The 22,143-nt window shown below is 43.4% G+C and overlaps 1 protein-coding gene across 2 annotated transcripts in view; it reads right to left on the bottom strand.

Annotated features, from left to right (window-relative positions):
* The window catches only part of Agl (amylo-alpha-1,6-glucosidase and 4-alpha-glucanotransferase), a 60,999-nt gene extending 57,065 nt beyond the window's left edge, over positions 1-3,934 (bottom strand). The window contains exons 1-2 of one of the 2 annotated variants that reach the window (XM_021157864.3): positions 3,730-3,934; positions 2,915-3,064 (exon numbers count right to left, since the gene is read on the bottom strand). In XM_021157864.3, coding sequence (XP_021013523.1) covers positions 2,915-2,996 — 82 coding nt within the window. In that variant the 5' untranslated portion in view covers positions 2,997-3,064; positions 3,730-3,934. Of the gene's footprint in view, positions 1-2,914; positions 3,065-3,179; positions 3,695-3,729 lie in introns of those variants that run through there. The other variant, XM_029475200.2, reaches the window with a different exon arrangement.
* Positions 3,935-22,143: the final 18,209 nt, after the last annotated feature.

The raw sequence follows: 22,143 nt of genomic DNA, 5'->3' as shown, positions 1-22,143 counted from the left end.
CCTGCCTCTGTGTCCTGAGGGCTGGAATTGAAGATGTGTGCTACCACTGTCCAGCTGACATTAATTACTCTTAATCAACTCTTCAGTTTGTGTCTTCAAGAAACTTAAGTGAGTTTCCTGTCTGGACTTGTTTTTTGCTGGGGTTTAAGAATTAGTCAGGGGAACCAAACCAAAAAAAAAAAAAAAAAAAAAAAAAAAGCTGGGCGTGGTGTTGGGAGGCAGAGACAGGCGGATTTCTGAGTTCGAGGCCAGCCTGGTCTACAAAGTGAGTTCCAAGACAGCCAGGGCTACACAGAGAAACCCTGTCTCGAAAAAACAAACAAACAAAAAAAGAATTAGTCAGGGGGCTAGAGAGATGACTCAGCAGTTAAGAACACTGCACTTCCAGAGGTCCTGAGTTCATGGACTACATGGTGGCTCACAACCATCTGTAATGGGATCTGATGCCTTCTTCTGGTGTGTCTGAAGACAGCTACTGTGCACTCATATACATAAAATAAATAATTGTAGAAAAGACTTAGTCAGTGGCTGTTTAGTGCTGCACGTAGCCCTGAGTCTGTAAGATGCTTTTGTGCTCACAAACCTCACTGTACTTCTAACAAGCATTAGAGGCTGCTTCACTGTTCAGCACTTAATTGCCCGGTGGCCACTGTGAAACTGGAGACCAAATCAAAGAGACAGTGAAAAACGACCGGGAGCCTTCACGAAGGCACTTTAACTGAATGCTGAACACACAGAATGAAAGTTAAAGGTACCACAGATACAGAGGGATCTGACAGGAGTGGAGATGTAAGCACAGCCCAAGAAAAGGCATTAGAGATGGAGTAAGCAGGACAGGATGCAGAGCTATAAAGATTCAGACACTAAAGGCGGGGAACAGATTCCGTCTCGGCAAGAAAAAGTACAGTCCCATTCAGAATGTCTCGGAACTCAGGCGAGGTCCCATAAATCAAAGGGAAGAGACTAAACAAGAAGATGATTTGGACTCTCATTTGGTTAGATGGAAGAGATGGACAGGGAGAGAGAGAGAGATGGATCAGAAAGAAATTATAGAATTTAAAGAGAGATGACAGTTAAAGAGGTGACATCACCAAGAATGCTTAAGATTCTTGTCTGCAAACATATGAAGACAGAGGCATAACTAAGGTTTGGTAAAGGGGGATGAAAGCCTAGCCTAACATAGCCACCCCATAACTATTCCACAGAATAGTGTCAGAACAAAGCTAAGCTCCAGGGAGTAGACTGAGGAGCGGAAAGACCAACACGTTGTTGTTACTTAGGGCTCTACTGCTACAAAACTATACATCACTAAATTACAGCCTTTAAACTCCACAGGAGAGCAACAGATCTTTACAAGGAAAATTAATGTTTAATAATAATAATAATTAATAATGCAATTTACTCAACATTAGTCTGTTAACAACTGAATTAACAAACAAACAAATAAATAAAGTCTGCCTCTCAACCCTTGTCATTATACTTGACTTAAAAGCTTCCAAGAAAAAAGTGACACTTGAGGCCATTATTTCAGAGTCCTCAGCATTGAGGTTAGAGCCCAGCCATGGGAATGCATGGTTTCTGATGGTAGATGAACAGAGCAAGAAGGGAACCAGGCACACACTGGCAATGAACTGAAATGAGGAAGACAGAGAGCCTGAGGAGCGATGCCAGAGTGAGAGGAATACTGAAGACAGAAGAGAAGGACAAACCAACCCCAGGGAAGGGCAGAGTCAGGAGACCCAAGCTGGAGCCAGAGCTCAGTGACCCAAAACCCCGAGCAAACCTGGAAGAAGAGGGCCGTTCAGCATCAAGGCCACACAGTAGATGGCTTTTCAAAAATCTAACTTTTTAAAAATATTAAAGAAAAAAAATTCTTCAAGATGTTTATCAGTGTTCACTGAATTCATCCAGGAGACTGATTTTTGTCTTGATGCATAAAAAACTTCCTCCTTGTATTTTACAAGTTATATTTATAAATTATCAGTGGACTGTTTTCAGTATCGAATGTAAAACATCAGCCAGCGTGTCTGATAGTCCTGCAAATTGATCTTTGATCTTACTTTTAGTTACATTTCTCTGTCATGCTGGGGTTTGAACCCAAGACTTTGCTTGTATTAGGCAAGTACTATACCATTAGCTATATCCCTAGCTCAATGTAGTTCTTTAAATGATGGCTCAAACATGTTTCAACATCACCGATGAGATTTTCCACTTTTTATTTGGCTTCATCTTCTACTTGCTTGAGAGGCTCCTGATAGGGTTAGCAAGCTTACGACACCTTCTGCTATACTCTCTCTACTCTCCCAGTGCTTAAGCTCAATAGAGGAAAAGAGTTTGCTCTGAAAAGCCACCCTACAGATATATGCAAAGCTAAATTATATATGATTTCACGAGTTATAACAATAAATGCTATTACAAATAACATGCTCAATCTTTTAACTGCATACGCACTCTCTACCACTTCTTTTTCTCCCTAATGTAGGGACTGAACCCAGAGTAGGCACAAGTTCTACCCATGAGGGACTTCCTATAACCTGTAGTGTCTGCCTCAGGTGGTAGTCAGCAGCAAAATGAACTGAGCTATCTTTGTGCTAACGCGACAGATCTGTTCTTAATCAACATTCATTCCTCATCATCAGTGTGGGACATAGTACCATTTTGGCACAAATCAAGATCTATGAAATTTCAGCTAACTTAAAGTTATTTGAGTGCGTGTGTGCGTGTGCGTGTGCGTGTGTGTGTGTGTGTGTGTCTGTTCATGCAGAGGACTGAATCTACAGCCTCATTTATGCTAAGCATGCATTCTACCTACCAACACCCAGTCCCTAATTTTAAGTTTTTTTAAAAAAAAACTAATAGAATGTCAATGCATTAAAAGATATAAAAAGAGCTGATCAAACAACTTGCAACTGACCTTGTTCAAGTCTGAAGAGGGTCTTCTCTAGCTTCTCCATCTCGTTCAGTAGTAAAATTCGAATCTGCTTACTGTGTTCCATTTTGGCTTCTGGAGGATTTGAACTCTTTGCGTAGAACTAAAAGGGCTCCAAAGTGGAATGAGTTACCCCTATAAAACAAAGTGGAATTATTAAAAGAAGAAGGAGGAGGAGGAGGAAGAGGAGGAGGAGAAAAAAAAAAGAAAATATGACCTAAAACTCTCTGGAGTTGACAATGGCACTTACATGTCCTAGATAGGTTTAAAGCCAAGAAGAGCAATAAGGAAGAACAAAATCTTGTCAGTAAAGCCCAACAAGGGAGAAGTTTCTTCTCTCTTGGCGCAGAATAAGAAAGCCTGAAGCAAAGATGTAGATTCTACAAAGATGTAGAAAAGTGAGTTCAAGAGCGAAGAAGAGCTGGGATAATGTTTAGTTAGTTAGTTAGATGTAGATTCTGTTCAAAACAGAGCAGACCAACAAAACCCCTAAAGCATTCTCAGAGAAAAGCAATACATCCGCGAAAACCCTGGAGTTCAGCGGCATAAATTCCGTTCCTGAGCCAGGGGGCCCTGAAAGCTCCAAATGGCACTGCAGCCTCCAGCAGATCAGACTGCTGAACAGGTGGAAGAGCGCCCTGTTCCCAAATTCGGGTCTGAAGCCACCAATAGGGAGGTGACTGGAGAGGGAAGCAGTTGCTGTCCCGGGAATAGCTGCGGCGGCGGTGGCATGCGATGTACAGAGCGGCTATAGATAGAAAGAATGCGCGTCCGGAGCCGGACGCATTCCAGGCACTTACGAGCGGGATAGACGTGCGGCGTCGGGAGCGGGAGCCGGAGCCGGGTACAGCGGGAACGCCGGACCGAGCGGCGGCCCGGGGAGGGCAGGGCGGCCGTGAAGGGCAAGGGGAGGGGCGCCGGGACCCAGGCCAGGGGACAGTGACAGGCCGGGGCCGCCGAGACTCCGCCCCCCGCGGCCGGAGGACGTGCCGACTCCGCTGGGCCCCGGACTAGCCCGGGGGGCGTGGCCCTGCCTCCCCGCCCACTTCCGGGAGCCATCGCCCCCGCTAGCACAGACCACTGATCTCGCGAGAGGTGGACACGGCTTGTGGGTTTGAGGGGTCTGGGCTTTGGGGACTGTCATTGCCCTGATGTGCGATCGCTCTGCCTCTCTAGGAAAAGTGAGTTCAAGAGCGAAGACGAGCTGGGATAATGTTTAGTTAGGGACGTTCTTTCTGGGAAGAAAATACAAAGTTGGAAAAACCAAGTTTCTTAAAATTCCCTGCGACGCTTGGCTTCACTAACCTTGTGACACACACTGGTCGCTGGGAAGAGGGGACCTCAGCTAAGGAACTGCCTCCATCAGATTGACCTGTGGGCTTCTGCATGGGAGCATTTTCTTGTTTTATGGTTGCTATGGGAGGAAGTAGGCATGGCCACCCCTGGGCAGATGGGCCTTAGCTCCATAGGTAAACAGGCGGCCCAGCCCGGGAGGAGCAAGCCAGCAAGCTGCACTTCTCTGTGGTCTCTGCTTGAGGTTCTGCCTCTGGGTCTTTCTCGTTGAGTTCCTGCTTTAACTTCCTCCAATAAAGCACTGTGACCAGGAAGTGTAAGCCAAACTCTTTCTTTCCCCAACTTGCTTTTGGTTCGGGGTTTTGTCACAGCAAACATGCATTTTTATTTTTTATTTATTATTATTATTTGGTTACCGTTGATTTAAAGATAAGGAAACAGACTCCCCCAAAGGTTAAGTAACATGCTTAAAGCCGCTTCATGAACAACGGAGTATATGTGACTTCAAGTGCATTCCCGATGATTTCTGTTCACTAAACCCTTCATCTGAGGTTGACATTACTTTCCATGGCTTGATATCAATAAGGCCTTGGTAAAATGGAAGAATGAGTTTGCTTTCTAGCTTATAAAGACATTCTGGTTTTTCTGTGACAGTCATCTCAAGATTTCCCCTTCAGGAAGTCCTTCCAGGTTTGATGTTCCCTTAGGCGTCTCTTCTGCTGGGTTCCTAGGAAGTGTGGAGGCCAGAATGCGCCCTCTGTGAGCTGGCTACAAACTCCTGCTTGACCATGAAATCCCCTAGTTGAAGGCTGCCTGCTAGACTAATCGACCCAGCAGGTCTTCGTTTGGGGAGGGTTGAAGAATTGGAGCTGGTGACTCAGATACCACTCTCTATCGCTTTATGTTGGGTTTCTCTGATTTTCTTTTTTAAATGTAGATTACCCAAAGCGTTCTGATGTGTGACTTCTCCATCTGAAATATGGAGCATGGGCGCATGCTCTGACACTTTATCTGGTACAGATTCATCACACTATCCTCTGGCCATCTCATTTTGCTGCTCCCCAGTGGATAGCTGTTCTCCAGGGCTGCAAAACTAGCCTTTCCCATTGTCCTGCCTCCAGCAAAACTCACATGGTATGTCTAATGTCTCAAGTAGATAGGAGAGGCGAGACAGATTGAGGGCATGAATTCCTTTAGCGGTGATTTATTCTTGTGAAAGTGCTTGAATTTTTCATGTGTTGTTAATTCAACTCAACTTTGGAGGCTTCATTTTGTGAAATAAAGAGAGTAGTAAGTCACGGACATCTGCTTTGGTAAGAGACGCCTCGTAGAGTGCTTCTACAAGTCACATGACGTGACTCTAAAATGAGACTCGACAAGGATGTGCTATCTGTGAAGTTCTTGGAGTGCCAAAGATTGCGTTCCACAGCGCCACATGCATGCTGATGGATGTTTGTCACATTTGTGGCGTCCTGTGCATGCAGGATTTATATATACACAACAGTTTCATCCTGTAGCTCTCAGGAGAGCATCCTTAAGGACCTTCTAATAGACAATCTCAGTTTCTGTTAGTCCCGCAGATGAGAGGAGAAAAATGCCTACCCAAATCATGGACAGTTTAATTAAAGCAAGCTTTCTTTTTGAGTCTTCCCCTGACACAGTGTTCATGAGATCAGCCGTGATTGTGGGAACGATACTGGTTTTTATACTCAGGAATGGGGTGGTGGTGGTGGTTCCAAATAGAGGATTTGTCAGGCAATAGGTGGGGTTACTGTTAGGTCAATGATGCTGTCAAACAAACTGAAGGAAAAGGCCGCGGGGTATGACAGATGTAAAAGGTTACAGAAATTTTCTTACTCTGAGAAGAGGAGGTAGTAGGGAAAATTTATTCTCAGTGTTTGGGTCTAAATCACGGAAATTGGGAAAGACAGAGCCTAAGAACAAAATGAAGATTAGTCAGTGATAAATATGTCCTTAAAATTATATAGCCGGGCAGTGGTGGCGCACACCTTTACTCCCAGCACTTGGGAGGCAGAGGCAAGCGGATTTCCGAGTTCGAGGCCAGCCTGATCTACAAAGTGAGTTCTAGGACAGCCAGGGCTATACAGAGAAACCCTGTCTTGAAACACCCCCCCCCCGAAAAAAAACCCACCATATATATATATATATATATATATATATATATACATACACATATATATGGCCTGAGGAATGGCTCAGTGGTTAACAGCACTGGCTGTTCTTGCAGAGGATTTGAGTTTCATTTCCAGCACCCACATGGAGACGCACAACTGTCTGTAACTCCAGTCCCAAGGGATCTGACACTCTCTCCTGCCCTCAGTGGGCATCGGGCATGTGCCACAATGCACGTGCATACATGGAGACAAGCACACACATTTAAAAAAAAGTCTAAGAAAGAAAAATCATTTTAAAAATTCGCAGGCACTGATACACCAATTAGCCGAAGAGTCTATGGGATACTTGCAAACACCAGGATTTAGTGGTGTGTTTTTTATTTCTCCCCTATGAAAGATCTTCTAAGTGTTCCTCAATTTAAAACCAAGCATTTTTAACCTTTCCAACAGTTTTTAACTTTTTGTTGAAATTGTGGACTCCACATTTCCCACAATGCAGGGCTTCCGGCTGCCATTTTGGTTTAGAAGAAGGGACCAGGAAGGGGAGGGTGCTGAACCTGGTCGTCTATATTTGTCATGGTTATTTCGGATATGTTGCAGTAAAGGCAAAAGAGCAGCAGGTTAAATCAGACATCGGTTCATTCCCATCTGGCATAACAGCCTGGGTAAAGAGATCAAGGCTAGTGCAGCATCCCTATGACATACAGAACGCAGACTTCATAATTTCCTCTTGGGCCAAACTCAGCTTAATTGCTCATAAGTCTGATGGGGCAGAGCTATTATAGCCAAGTTCATGCAGCAGGGTGAAGTAAAAGAAAAGAATAAACCTCTGTCTTAGTCAGGGTTTCTATTCCTGCACAAACATCATGACCAAGAAGCAAGTTGGGGAGGAAAGGGTTTATTCAGCTTACACTTCCATGCTGCTGTTCATCACCAAAGGAAGTCAGGACTGGAACTCAAGCAGGTCAGGGAGCAGGAGCTGATGCAGAGGCCATGGAGGGACGTTCTTTACTGGCTTGCCTCCCCTGGCTTGCTCAGCCTGCTCTCTTATAGAACCCAAGACTACCAGCCCAGGGATGATCCCACCCACAAGGGGCCTTTCCCCCTTGATCACTAATTGAGAAAATGCCTTACAGTTGGATCTCATGGAGGCATTTCCCCATCTGAAGCTCCTTTCTCTGTGATAACTCCAGCTGTGTCAAGTTGACACAAAAATAGCCAGTACAACCTCTTTTTCAAGATATTTTCTTTTAAAAGGCAGGGCATCTCCATTTATAGCTGGCTAGAATCTCTGCGATAGACGTGCATGGCAGCCAGAGGACTAACCAAAGTCTGGGTTTTATTAAAGAAAGAGAGAATGCACTTCCTCACACAGTAATAGTTTGCTCCAGCTTGCATTATGTTCTAAATGTTCTTACCAAAAAGATTTTTGCAACAGTAAAATGGAAGATCACTAGGGAATGTCGTTTAAAAAGGAACACGGACACTAAACCCACATGCATTTATCCATGTTCTGTTGTGGGAAGCTTCAGATCTGTTAGTCAAAATAGAGCTTGCTGAAATTAACGCTAAACTGTTGCCAGCTGACTGACCAGGCACAGCTCAGCTGGTAGAGTCATGCTTGCCGCATGCTGACTCCCGAAGGACTGGACAGAGGTGAGTCAGGCTCCACCACCAACATTATTACCAAAATTGCACCAACCAGAGGAGGAGATAAATTGCAAAGAGGAGCTGGGATGATGTTTAGGGAAGTTCTCTCTGCAAAGCAAAGTTAGGAAAACACAGCGCCCTCAAACGCTGAGAAAGTCATGTGACCTCTTTGAGTTCTGGCTCCTAAACTAATAGTGATCTTCTAAGGTTTGCAAAACCAAAACACACAAAGTGTTTTGAAAAACAATATATGTTCTGTAAGTACTTAATGACAGCCACTATTTAATGAGCAGGAAGGAGGTGCCAGATACTCTTTTGAGTCCATTATATGAATGGACTAAATGTTCCAAACACACAATGTTGTTACTCTTTCTTTTTTTTTTATTTGTTTGTTTGTTTTTGATTTTTATTTTTCATGTGTTTTAAGTCCACAGTCCTGAACATGACCTTTTTGTTTCTTGAACTGTCAACAGGATCTTTGCCACTCATCACAAAGGGCTATCCTAGGAGGAACTGGAGAGGTTACAAAGCTGAATATTATACTTAGAGAAGACAAATCCTCCAAAATGATATTTTTAAATTGTTGGATTATGGTCACTTTTCATATCCTAAAATCTTGTAGGAAATAATGATGTGGCAAATGGATCTGAAAGTGACATATCATATATTGCCAAAAGTAAACATGGAGATCTATCCATCAAGCTGTGCCTTGAAATGCATATGTACATGTATATAAATTGGCCACTTCATAAATGTATAATATATGGGTTACTTTAAAAAATACCCATTCTGATCTAAGCCTAGGAGGGTACAAAGAATGTCCCCATTTTTGTGATTTTATTTATATGTAATACCTTCCCTGCCCTTGGGTGATTTGATACTAAGCTGGTTGCTTATGTTTCCCAGCTTCAATGTTGTCACTCTTGAGTGAGAGATAAAGACACAAAATCCCCAAGGTCCAGTAACCTGTTTAAGTTCCCCTAGTGAACGAGGGGACAAGTGTGACTACAACTGCATTCCTGGTGATTCTGGCTCAGTAAACCCTGTAAATGAGGCACGGGCAGGATCCTGTGACCTGCTATCAACAAAGACTTCACCGAGATAGGATGCTCTGACTTTATACGTAGCCATGTCAAGCTTTCTTGCTTCACGGACATTCTGGCTTTTCTGGGACACACAACTCAAGATTTCCCCTCAGGAAGTCTATCTGCCCTGCCCTCCTTCTCCCGTGGGTAGGTCTGGTCGTCTCCTAGCTCCTTTACCGTATGCTATGTTCTGCCCAAACTGTCTGTTCAACTTTATCTATTTCTGCAAGAGCCTTTGGGACAGGTATTGTCAGGATGGCAAAATTATAAAAATATTTACACTGCTCAGGTATAAGCAAATATGCTATTCTTTAAATGTGTGTGTGTGGGGGGGGATTGTGTATTTCTGTGGTGTATGTGTATAAACGCATGTGCACATGCAGTCCAGGGGATGTTTGGTGTTCTTTTCTATCTAACTTATTCCCTTGAGGCAGTGTCTCTTGCAGAAACTGGAGCTAGGCTGGCAGCCAGTGGGTCCAAGGAATCCTTCTGTGTCTACCTCCCCTCTCCAGCCTTGGGATTACAAGCTGACCTTATTGGCTAACTTCACCCATCTTTTAATGAGGGTGCTGAGGATTTGAACTCAAGTCTTTATCTTGTATAGAAAGCACTGTTACTACTGGCCCATTTTTGCAGCCCTTCGATGTATATTTTATTCTTAAAAACATCTCAACATTGGGAAGACAGCTTAGTTGGTAAAATGCCTGTCCATACTCCTGGGGGCCACAGTGGTACACGGTTGTAATTCCAATGCTAAGGAGACAGAAATAGGGAGATGCCTGGGGCTTGCTGGCCAGCTACCTAGCTTAATCAGTAAGCGCCATGTCTCAGTGGAAGCCCCTGACTCAAAAAACAAGATAGAGGCTTCTAGGCTGGGTATGGTGGCAGGTAGATCTCTGTGAGTGTAAGGCCAGCCTGATTTATGTAGTGAGTTCCAGGCCATTCAGATTACATAGTGAAACTGTCTCGATAAATAAACACATAAAAAGGAGAAAATAATGTTTGTTTTTGAAGATAAACTGCTCCCAAGGAATGACGCCTGAGGTGATTGCTGGTGTTCACATGTATGTCTGTGCATGCTCATGAACACACACAGAAATTCTAATTGCCTTTTCCCCAACTACAGATCCGGAAAGGAAAACTGAGCTTTGCCTGCTCTGACGCTAATTCTCGTCATGCTTAAACGATCTCTTTTTCTCTGCCTCTTTGAAGTAATGGTTCTTCTCTTTCCATGCTCTCCCACCCCCTTCTCTGTAGAAAGGTGTCTGGCACCCAGAGAGGAGCCTCATGTGAACATGACTGTGCTGGTCTCTGTTCGGGGTTTGCATCAGAGGAAGATGCCTGTCTAGCCGCGCTTCTGGCTGTGCCGTTCTCACAAGCTACTGATGTCTGCAGCTGATAACTCCCTTATCCCTTCTTGGCTTCAGCAGAGTATAAGTTGATCCCCCAGCGTGTGTCTCAGCCTCTCTGATATCAGCCTCTCTGATTTCACTGTAGAGCTCTCTGTGTACCTATGTCTTCTCTGTTCATAAGCCTGGGCTGGAATCAGCTCCCTGTTGCCATGGTAGATCGTGATGGTTAGCTTTATACTGTTAGCTTGGTAAAGTCTAGAATCACTTGGGAAAGAAATCTCAGGGAAAAATTGTCTAAAGTAGGTTGACGTGTGTGTGTGTGTGGTGTGTGGTGTGTGTGTGGTGTGTGTGGTGTGTGTGTGTGGTGTGTGTGTGTGGTGTGTGTGTGTGGTGTGTGTGTGTGGTGTGTGTGTGTGTGTGGTGTGTGTGTGTGGTGTGTGTGTGTGTGTGTGGTGTGTGTGTGTGGTGTGTGTGTGTGTGTGTGTGTGTGTGTGTGGTGTGTGTGTGTGTGTGTGTGGTGTGTGGTGTGTGTGTGTGTGTGTGTGGTGTGTGTGTGGTGTGTGTGTGGTGTGTGTGTGTGTGTGTGTGTGTGGTGTGTGTGTGTGTGTGGTGTGTGTGTGTGTGTGTGTGTGTGTGTGTGGTGTGTGGTGTGTGTGTGTGGTGTGTGTGTGTGTGTGGTGTGTGTGGTGTGTACGTGTGCGAGCTGATTATGTAAATTGATGTAGGGAGATGCAGCCTGGGGGTGGGTCCCGGATGGTATAAAGGAGAAGAAAGGGCATCCATTCATTCTCTTTCTGCTTTTGGCAGTTGATATGACTCACTGATTCAAGTTCCTGTGACCTTGCTTTCGCAGTTTTGATGAACTGTAATTGTGAACTAAAATAAGCCCCCCTTTTTTTTTTTTTGGCCTAAGATGTTTTTTGTTAGGCTGTTTTAACCCGGCATCAGAAAAGGACTAAGACATAGTTTCCTGAATCCTGTGCTGCAGGTGAAAAACAGGTCCTGCCTGTAACTGCTCTCTGATTTATCTTCTTAAACATTTAAGGACCCTTTCTTTGGCTCCATGACTCCATCAGTTTGCTCTGCTGAGGTTACACTAAGTTTGCAACACACAACAGGGCCCAAGACTCTGCTCAGTAAACAATAATTTCCCAGTTTCCCTCTGTCCAACTCCTGGTAAATTTATAGCGAGCACAGTGTTAACCGTAAGCATTTATTAAGTGTTTGAAAGTAGCACCTTTCCTGATTATTTTGGTTAGTATTAAATCAATTTTCTCATAAATGACTTGGAGATAATTTAATAACTAACTGTGTGGGTTCTTTCCCAGGTGAGGATGGGAAAGGTGTCAGCAAACAACGCTGCCACCACCCTGGCAGAATTGTACATCAGGTTTCCTGCCTTAGGGGTCTGTCTTTTACCCACAGTGAGCTGGAAAGGACAAAGTATCGTTTCCTGTGCTTCTACTTACCTATAACAGAGGCGACTGTGTAGCAGGCACCTAAGCTCTTGGGAATGAATCAGACAGCAGCTGTACTTGCTTTGGCAGCTCCCTCCCCTCCCCTCTCTATCCCAAGAGAGTCGCATCAAGCTCAGTACATTTCATACTTAACTTACCAGGCAATATAAATATGAGATCAAATTCTAGGAATAATGCAAAAGTAAGCAGTTACATCGTTTGGCTTCAGACTGTTGGAAGGTTTAGAATGATTATTGAGAGAAGACTGAACTTTTCTTTTCCCGCCATGGTATTATTGGTCGCCTGCTCCCTTCAAAGCAATATAGGCTCCTGAATTATTCAAACCTTACCAGTTACGTTGATAAACTCAGAGTTGATAGGAAAACAGAATGTAAAGTCAGAACTAGAACTAAGGGTACTTTGCTTAGTTTCTCAAAATAGGTGTTTGTTTTCTGTAGATTGCCACATACTATATAAAATGAAAATAAAATTAGACGAAGTATAATCTATTAGTGGTACATCTGCCACATGATTTGATGATCAGAACAAACTAAGTCACAGCGTACTTGTCAGGGGTAGTTCACTGCCAGTCAAGAAAACTCAGAAAAGGTCAGTGGTGTAACCACAAAGGCCAATCTATTTTAACTGCCAGAGGTTTATAAAAAGCCTCTTCTCAATTTACTGTGACTCTGAGAGTCACTTTCCTGCTTACACAGTAGCTCAGGGTGGTGGATGGTCAATGCAACAGAGCGAAAGCTCAGCAAAGCATTACGCTAGGCTAATCCGCACATGGGGAAGTTTGCTTCATGAGCCTGGGTTACATGTCCTGTCCAGGCATATTAGTGCTCATTGATTACATTCAAAATATTAATACATTAAAAAAAATTTGTGAGGATTGTAGAGTTCCGAACAATAAAGTTATTTTTGTTTGTTTCTTTAAAGTATGAAGTTCTAAGTTGGTGATAATGGGTATTTTGAAATATGAATGTATGAAATATACGTTACATACTGAACCAGTGTAAAATGTAGACTTTGGGCACATTTTGTTAATCACGCCACATTTAGTTATAATATTCCCTAGGACCCATATTGTTCTATCTCTCTTTTCTCAAGTCTATTAATGTTTTGACATTGTAAAGATAAAATTTCAATAAAGTATCACCATTGCTCTTGGCTGCCCACCCTGACTAAAATGTTAAGACCCTATTGCTGAAGCCATCACAAACTTTGGTTACAGGACACAGAAAAATCACTCTTGGATGCTCCCTGCTGGCTAGCTTTCTTAGTACTTATTCAAGGTGCTGTCCAGGCTGCTGGGGGAGAAAAGGTCTGACTGAGTACTGAACCCTGCATGCAGCAACACCAACCTGCTAGGCAAGATGAACCCATCAGTACAATGATGAAAGATGTATAATGGGGTTACCATATACTCTGTGATTGGATATGAGGCCACCTCCACAGGGGGACTTTTATGCCTGGTACTGTAAACTAATCAAAAGCCCTGGACCTAGGCTGTTTTCTGAATGGTCATGTTGGGAAATGGCATTCTAAATATTTGTGTTTATTATAGATTTGTGCTGCTCCCAGACTTGGTTCAGAGAAGTTTCTTCCTGCGGTGCGAGGTGGTTAAAGCAGAGATGCATTCCTGTTGAAAGTGCTGAGGACAACTGACCGAGAGTGCTCCGAAGTAGACTGGCGCACCTGTATCAACCTCCCCCAAGAGGCTCAGAGGAAATGAGGCGACAGAATGTGAGAGCCAGGGGAAGGGGAGGAGTGCTCAGAACCTGTGCCCTCTGGACGTGATGTGCTGTTGCCCATGTAAATTCATAGCAGCTACGGTGTCTATATAAAACCTGCATAAGATCAAATCAGTTCAAAATCCTAGCATGGAGAGGAAAGTGGCCCCAGAGCCCCACCCCAGCTGAAGAGTTATTGGCAGTGGATGGCTGCCAAGGGAGGGACAGTCACTTCCCTTTAGGAGTGTGGCCACTATAGGCTCACCATGCCCCAGTGGGTGACCACTCCCCCACCCCTGCCCCTCACATACACATATGGGCTGCACTAATTGAACTCAGTGGGTTAAAAACTAACTAACTAAATACAAGACTGGAGCTATTGCTTAGCAGGTAAGAGCATTTGTTATTCTTGCAGAGGACATGGGTTGGTTCCTAGCACACACGTGGTGGCTCACAACCATCTATAACTCCAAGTTCTCGGGATCTGATGCCCTTTTCTGACCTCTCTGGACACCATGCGTCTGTCTTAGTCAGGGTTTCTATTCCTGCACAAACATCATGACCAAGAAGCAAGTTGGAGAAGAAAGGGTTTATTCAGCTTACACCTCCCACATTGCTGTTCATCACCAAAGGAAGTCAGGAACTTGAGTAGGTCAGGAAGCAGGAGCTGATGCAGTGGCCATGGAGGGATGTTGCTTACTGGCTTGCTTCAGCTTGCTTTCTTACAGAATCCAAGACTACCAGCCCAGGGATGGCACCACCCACAAGGGGCCCTCCCCTCTTGATCACTATTTGAGAGAATGCCTTACAGCTGGATCTCGTGGAAGCATTGCCTCACCTGAAGCTCCTTTCTCTGTGATAACTCCAGCTTGTGTCAAGTTAACACACAAAACCAGCCAGTATACCATGCACATATACCGTGCAAACCACGTATACACAAAATAAATAAATCTAAAAATTAAAAAAAAAATGGTAGACAGGACATGAAATGAGGAGGTTTGTGTATTGGGGGCTTCTTTGGAGAGATGGAGGGGAAGATATGATCAAGATATATCATATACATATATGAAAAATTCAGACAATAAATAAAATAGAAAACGTGTTCTGAAGAAAAAGTAAAATAAAATCTAAGAAGCAATGAAAATTTGAGGTGTGCTATACTTTTTTGTTAAATTATTTATTGCTTTTTTTTTTTTTTTTTTTCCTGAGACAGGGTTTCTCTGTGTAGCCCTCGCAGTCCTGGAACTCACTCTGTAGACCAGGCTGGCCTCGAACTGAGAAATCAGCCTGCCTTCCAAGTGCTGGGATTAAAGGCGTGCACCACCATTGCCTGGCTATTGCTTTATTTTTAATGTATCAGTGTTTTGATTGTATGTATGTGTGTGCATGCCAAGTACCCACAAAAGTCAGAAGAGGGTTTCAGAATATTCTAGAAATTGAGTTACAGGTAGTTTTGAAATACCATGTAAGTTCTGAGAACCAAACCCAGGTCCTCTGCAAGAACAACAAATGCTCTTAATTTCTGAGCCACTTCTTCAGTCCCCACTCCCACTTTGTGTTAGATCTTTACAGTAGCATTAAAATCACAGTGCCAAGAAACTTTGTTGTGTTCATAATTCTGTACTGTGTAAGAGGAAGCATGGCATAAAGAGAACACCAGAGCACATGTCAGAAAAACAGTCCCAGAACCCACACACACACTGTTGTAGAGACAAGTTACTCTGAGGGCTTTAATTTTATATCTACGCAATGATTTTTTCTTTTGAGACAGGGTCTCACTATGTAGCCCCAGCTGTCCTGTCCCTACGTAGATGAGGCTGGCCTTCTGAGTTCTTGCCTCCTGAATGAGTGCTGATATTAACGATGTACACCACCATACCTAGCCCGATGACTCCAAAGATAGAGTGCAAAAACAGAAACTTAGGACCAGGAGCAGAATGCACAGTGACCTTACCCCTTTCAAAAATCAAAGGGATTCCTACGGTGCACAAAAGTGACAATACTACATTCAGAAAGACGGGGTCGGGGGTAAAGGCTTTTGAGCAACCTAATTCATGAAATACCTGATTACAGGGTAGTAACCCCCCCCCCAAAAAAAAAGAAAAAAGAAAAGACAGACAGATAGGCAGGAAGAAAGAAGGGGAAAAAAGGAAGGAAGGAAGGAAGGAAGGAAAGAGAGAAAGAAAGAAAGAAAGAGAAAGAAAGAAAGAAAGAAAGGGAGGAAGGAAGGAAGAAAGAAAACCCTGGCATACTCCCCACTCATCAAGACAAGAAGGCAAGGGAAAGATTTCTTGGATTGAGACTCCTCCCACCAAGTCCCCTTTCCTGCAGAATTTACAGAAATCCTGGAGTCTTGGATGGAAGGTCGGATCCTCATTCTGGTGTGGACACTGCATCTTCTCTCACATAGCGCTCCTATGAGGAGCAAATCCTCCAACACAGATCAGGCAGTATGGAAAGCTTCATGATGCTCTTCACAGCTATCCTCTCTCTCATTAGAGACTCAACAGGGTCTCCATTCACTATTCTCAAAACAATAACGCTAGGGACAGGTGTGCTGGTCTATACACGTAATCAAAGAACCTTGAAGGCTGAGGCAGGAGGATTTTGATTGTGAGGCCACCCTGAGCTACCCGATGAATGCCAGTCCTTCATGTTCACTATCCACTGACTACAGTGACACATTTCTCAAAAACGAAAACAAATAAAACGCAAATGTTCTAGTCCTAGCGTCCTGGGTGCCTTGTATGCATGTCTTCATTTGAGTTATTGTGAACTTAGACCAAAATGAAATTTCTTATATTCTGTGAGAAATATTAAATGTTTTAGCTTATGAGTATTGTGGGGGCAGTTTATAATTTTTATATGTATTTTCTAAATTTTAAACAAGTAAACTATCCTGTTCATATGTTAAATTTCCCATAAATTGTATCATCTCTGGGATGGCCAATTTCCTTGACAGTTTATTTATTGTCTACTTACTGAATGTTTCCTTAGTAAATTTAATTACCCTATATATTCTAACAACCTAGTTGGTCTATCATATCAAACACAGGAAAAGTCCAAGTACTGGCACTACCAAATTTGCTTTCCTTCACGGAAACACATGGTTCAGTAGTACTGGCACCTACAAGAGGACTTAAACGTATAAAAGTTTGTTAAAAGATTTGTTTTATTTTTAATTATGTGTGTATGTGTAATTATGTGCACATGGATGCAGTTGCCTGTGGATGCAGGAAGAAGACATCTGATTCCCTGAAGCTGAGGTTACAGGCAGTTGTGAGCCACTGGATGTGGGTGTTGAGAACCACACTTGGGTCCTCTGGAAGAGCAGTATATACTCTTAGCCATTGAGCCAGCCCTCTCTAGACCCACAAATTCGTTACATTTTATTTGGTATCCTTATTAGATACCAAGCAGTCCCCTTAGTTTTGGGGGTTTAAGAGATATTATAGGGTGCTAACAGTTTTCATTTCTCTTGACTGGGAGATGTTGCTATTTAAAGTAGTTTATTCATATGCTAAATTAAACCTGTGATCTTAGTGTCAATATTTGATACTCGGAGAGTACTTTAGAGATTTCCCAAGTGTTGTTGTGATGTTTATGGTTTAATTATCACTATAATCTTGTCAAAAGGACAAGATATTTTTCAACTCCATGTTACAGGAAGAAAAATGAGGTATAGAATACAAAGTGGTTAGTCAATAATAGTGGAGAACTAGAAATCAGATTTCTTAAACTTCTGGCATGGTCATAAAGGTATTCTGGAAATACAGACCTGAAGGGTGATGATCAGGCTGTCAGACTGAGTTTTTGTGGACTAAAACAACATAGTGTCTCACCAAGGCTGGCACAGGCAGGCAAGAATCCCATCTGGCATGATGATACCAGCTTTAGGGTTCATCACTTAGACAAATGCTGTCACTTTTGTTGTCAGGCTTGGTGTTAGACCCTAGGTAACAGATACAAATAGCAGTTAGAGGGAAGAGGTTGGGAGGGGGCTACAAGGGCTGGGTATAATATGAAGTCATATATATTGTCTAGGGTTCTTTGCTACTCTTCAAACTTGGTTACAGAATTGAAATACAAATGAGGACTGACATGGTTGTTCAGTCTACAAGTGAGAACATAGGCCTGAAGTCTAGGAAGAAGACTTGCTAGTTAACAGGCTGTGGGTGTCACCCAGGCACGATGCTTGATGCATGGGGGAAATAAGCTACTTCTAGATTCCTTAATGTATTCCAGGCTCTTCTTGGCAGAGCTCAGTTTGCTGATCAAATATCTTTAGTCCTCCCTGATGGACAGAGCACAAGTAAGCAGAGAGCAAGAAGCAGTCTTTTGGCATCCGGGTACATGGCTCAAGTTACAAAGCCTGTGGTTTATCTGAGACTTTAGCAGTTCTACACATGTAAGCCCACTGACTTACCACTGGGAAGTTTCCATGTCAAACATGTGCAAACATGTGCCACTGCATTTTATGATAATCCCATTTGTATTCTCATGGCATGTCACCAAGTGAGCATACACTGGGATATCTAGGAAAATGCACAAGCATTCTCATGGCAAAGTTATGTTTAGGTGATTAGAGAAAAGTAACAACCAGTTTAATGATTCACAATAAACGTTTATTTATCCCACCCCGTTTCCTAAGTTTGGTATCCTCTATACAGTTCATTGTAGAGTGCAGAGAGTTTCTGTCTGGGTTCCCCGTGTGACACAATAAGTTGGGAGTTATCAGGTCTTTGCTTCTCATTCTGTGTCATCCTAGGCCCAGCAGTACTGCGCACTGCTTAGAAGTTTGTTAAGAATGCATAATCCCAGGGCTGGAGAGATGGCTTGGTGGTTAAGAACACTGGCTATTCTTCCAGAGGACCTGGGTTCAATTCGTAGCATCTACATAGCAGCTTGCAACTATCTATATAACCCCAGTTTCAGGTGACCTGCTACCTTCACACAGATATAAAAATGTAGAATTCCAGGCCTGATGTTACACTTGCTGAGTCAACGTCTAGCTTAGCAGCATCTTCAGATGATTTATAACACAGCCATGTGTGAGTAGCACCGGGCATGCCTTCAGCTTATGTCCCCTTACACTTTCACTTAAAAAAAATTTATTTATTTATTTATTTACTATGTGTATGTCTATAGGTGTCTGTGAGCCACAGCATATATGTGGAGGTCAGAGGACAATTTGCACGACTCGATTCTTTTTTTCCATGTGGGTCCCAGGTATGAAATTCAGGTTGCCAGGCTTGGTAGCAAATGTTTTACCTGGTGTGTCATCTTGCTGAGCCCCTATTTTCATTCTTAGGGACCTTAGCTTTCTACTTTTCTGGTGTTTGCTGACTGTTTTACAAACTGAGGGGTTTTTTGTTTGTTTGGGTTTTTTTTTGTTTGTTTGTTTTTAATTTTAAAATGTGTCACTTTTAAAACAGTCGTCGGACCCTCTCTTGTTTTGCCTCGGTAACATGCATCTTTGTTTTAAATCTTTCATAGATTTTACGCTTCTCTCTTCAATGATTTTTGTTTTGCTTTGTTTTGGGAGACACGCTCTCACTCTGTATCCAAGGAAATCAGTGTACGGGGCCATACTGCCAAACTTGTGGCTATCCTCCTGCTGCAGCCTCCCAGCTGCTGGAATTGTGGCTGTGAATTGGCACACCTGGCATTTAAAGTGTAGCCCAGGCTGGCCTTGAAATGGGAAATTCTCTTTCCTCATCCTCTTTAGCCATCTACCCCTGGCTAACTTAGGCTACTGTCCAGAACCACTTTGTTTGTGGGAACAAAGCCTCACTTTGGCTTTCCCCGGAGATGCTTGCTCTCTGACCATCCTGAAGGCTCTTTCGGGCCCATGACACCTCCCTCAACAGCACTCCTGAGTGTCAAGGTTCTGCCTACTGCCGAATTCCTTCAGAAAATGTTGTGTTGTCCCTAATTTCAATATTATGTATGGGGTGGAGGTTGGTAGGTTTATACTACTTTTTACATGAGGAAAATAGCCTGTTTGTGGCTGCATCTGTCAACCTCGATTTCTGTTGTTCAGTGTTTTACAGCATCATGGGAACTCGGAACCTGAGAAATATCCTCCCAGCAGGATCTGCGCTTCCTGTGTTTCAGCCCTGGGCTTTCTTGTCTTGTTTTGTAAATGCAAATCTCTTAAAGAAGAGCTCTCCCCACACTCCTTTATTTTTTGGTGGCTGAAGACAAGGACTTACCCCTGGAGCCCAGGCTCATGTGAAGGTTCCTATTTTGTTCAGACTGGCCTTGAACTTGCCATCCTTTGGCTCAGTGTTCAGGATGCTGGGATTATAGACATGTATCACTGCCCTTGGCAAGGGGAAAAAACTTTTTTAAAATTGTCACTTTGCTTTATTATTTAAAATTTTTCATTTATTACTATTTTTAATGCACAGGGGCCATAGCATCCTGTACACGTAGAGGGCAGAGGATGACCCTGGGAAATTGGTTCCCTTCATTCCCAAAGCTTCTTTTTGCTACTTTTATCATCTTTGTTATAAACAGGGTTTAAGAAAGAAACCCTGAGCTGGGCATGGTGGCGCATTCCTTTAATCCCAGCACTCGGGAGGCAGAGGCAGGCGGATTTCTGAGTTCGAGGCCAGCCTGGTCTACAGAGTGAGTTCCAGGACAGCCAGGGCTACACAGAGAAACCCTGTCTCAAAAACAACAACAGAAAAGAAAAGAAAAGAAAAGAAAAGAAAAGAAAAGAAAAGAAAAGAAAAGAAAAGAAACACTGATGGAACATATTGCCCTCTTAGAATTTAGGTATTTCTGGATGCATTGTTTTGGCTTGTATGTTCACAATCTCACTCAGAAATATGTTGTGTGAATTAAATGTAAGGCATTTTGGTCGATGAGCACCAACCTTGTGGCTTGTTTCCTAAGGCTCCTCCATTCTGAAACCATATCGCCTGTTTCTTCATTGTCTCTGCAGACCACACAGGATGCATGAAGCAATGGGTAAGATGAGTTTACTGAGAGGCACTTAGAACATACTAGTTGACACGTTGAAGTAGAACCAGGTAGAGAAGACCAATTATTAGATACTGATTGGTAATTGATCTACTTAAGGCCCTGCTTGTTCTGCCTATTTGCCAAGAATGATGTCCTACCTGGAACAGAATGACCTGGGAAACCAGCTCAGATAATACTACCTGCTGACAGCCGAGGCTCCTGCTCTTGCCTGTCCATCCTTTCTGCCTGACCCACGTTGTGGTTGTAAGGGTATAAAATAAAAATGCAAGTGGACACCCTGCTTTGTTATAAATGGGGCTTTAAGGCTTTTCAGGAGCTGTCTTGGCTTCGGCCTGCTGGTGACATCTTCTCTCTTCCACTCTCACTGATGTTGGAGAGCTTATTCCAGAAAGATTCTGGAAACAATGCCACCCACCAGCAGTTCCCCTCTCTCAAAGAGATCCCAGTGGCTAATCCTTCCCTATCTGAATCAGTATGTCACCTGGAACCAGGAATCACCATGCAAGCAGTGGGAGAGACTGCAGCTGAGTTCAGCTTCTTGTGAGACTGACACCTTTGTTTCTCGGTCTTACAGGAACAACGGGGTCCTGTGTTTTCTGCCTCTAGGTAACCAATTATCTTCCAGTTACCTCCTCTAACTATCTGGCACAAAAATCCAGCCAAGCTGGTTCAAGCTGTTAAGATTGCTGTCACACTTGTAAGGTCGGAGTGCCATAGTGAGTGCTATTTCCTTCATAGTAGACCAGAATGAGTCTCCATCCGAGAGTCCCGCCCTCGGGATACCTTTCACAGAAATATAAGACAATCCTGTGATTTTTTTCTCTCTCTTGTTCAGACACGTTTTAAGTTTATAGGGTTTTTGTTTATATAACAGGGCACAGTTCTGGCTGTCCTGGAACTCTATAGACCTTTATAGACTTTATAGAGGTTTGTTCTTTTCTATTGAAAGACAGAAAGGGGGCTGGCGAGATGGCTCAGCTGGTAAGAGCACTGACTGCTCTTCCAAAGGTCCTGAGTTCAAATCCCAGGAACCACATGATGGCTAACAACTACACATAATGAGACCTGATGCCCTCTTCTGGTGTGTCTGAAGTCAGCTACAGTGTACTTATGTATAATAATAAATCTTTGGACTGGAGCAAGTAGGGACTGAGTGAGCAGAGTTGACCGGATCAAGCAGGGTTGACCAGAGCAAGCAGAGATTTCACCCCTCCCCCCAAAAAAAGAAAAGAAAAAAAGGAAGAAGATCCAGAGGAGAGAAGAGAAGTATAGGAAGTGGAAAATGTAATCAGAAAGTAACCTATTTTCAATAAAAGGGGCCGGGCGTGGTGGCGCACGCCTTTAATCCCAGCACTCGGGAGGCAGAGGCAGGCGGATTTCTGAGTTCGAGGCCAGCCTGGTCTACAAAGTGAGCTCCAGGACAGCCAGAGCTATAAAGAGAAACCCTGTCTCGAAAAACCAAAAAAAATAAAAAAATAAAAAAAATAAATAAATAAATAAAAGGGAAAAAAGA

Source organism: Mus caroli, unplaced genomic scaffold (assembly GCF_978045245.1).
Source record: "Mus caroli unplaced genomic scaffold, Mus_caroli_1 scaffold_3, whole genome shotgun sequence".
NCBI classification, from domain to species: Eukaryota; Metazoa; Chordata; class Mammalia; order Rodentia; family Muridae; genus Mus; species Mus caroli.
This window is presented reverse-complemented; position numbering and strand designations above follow the sequence as displayed.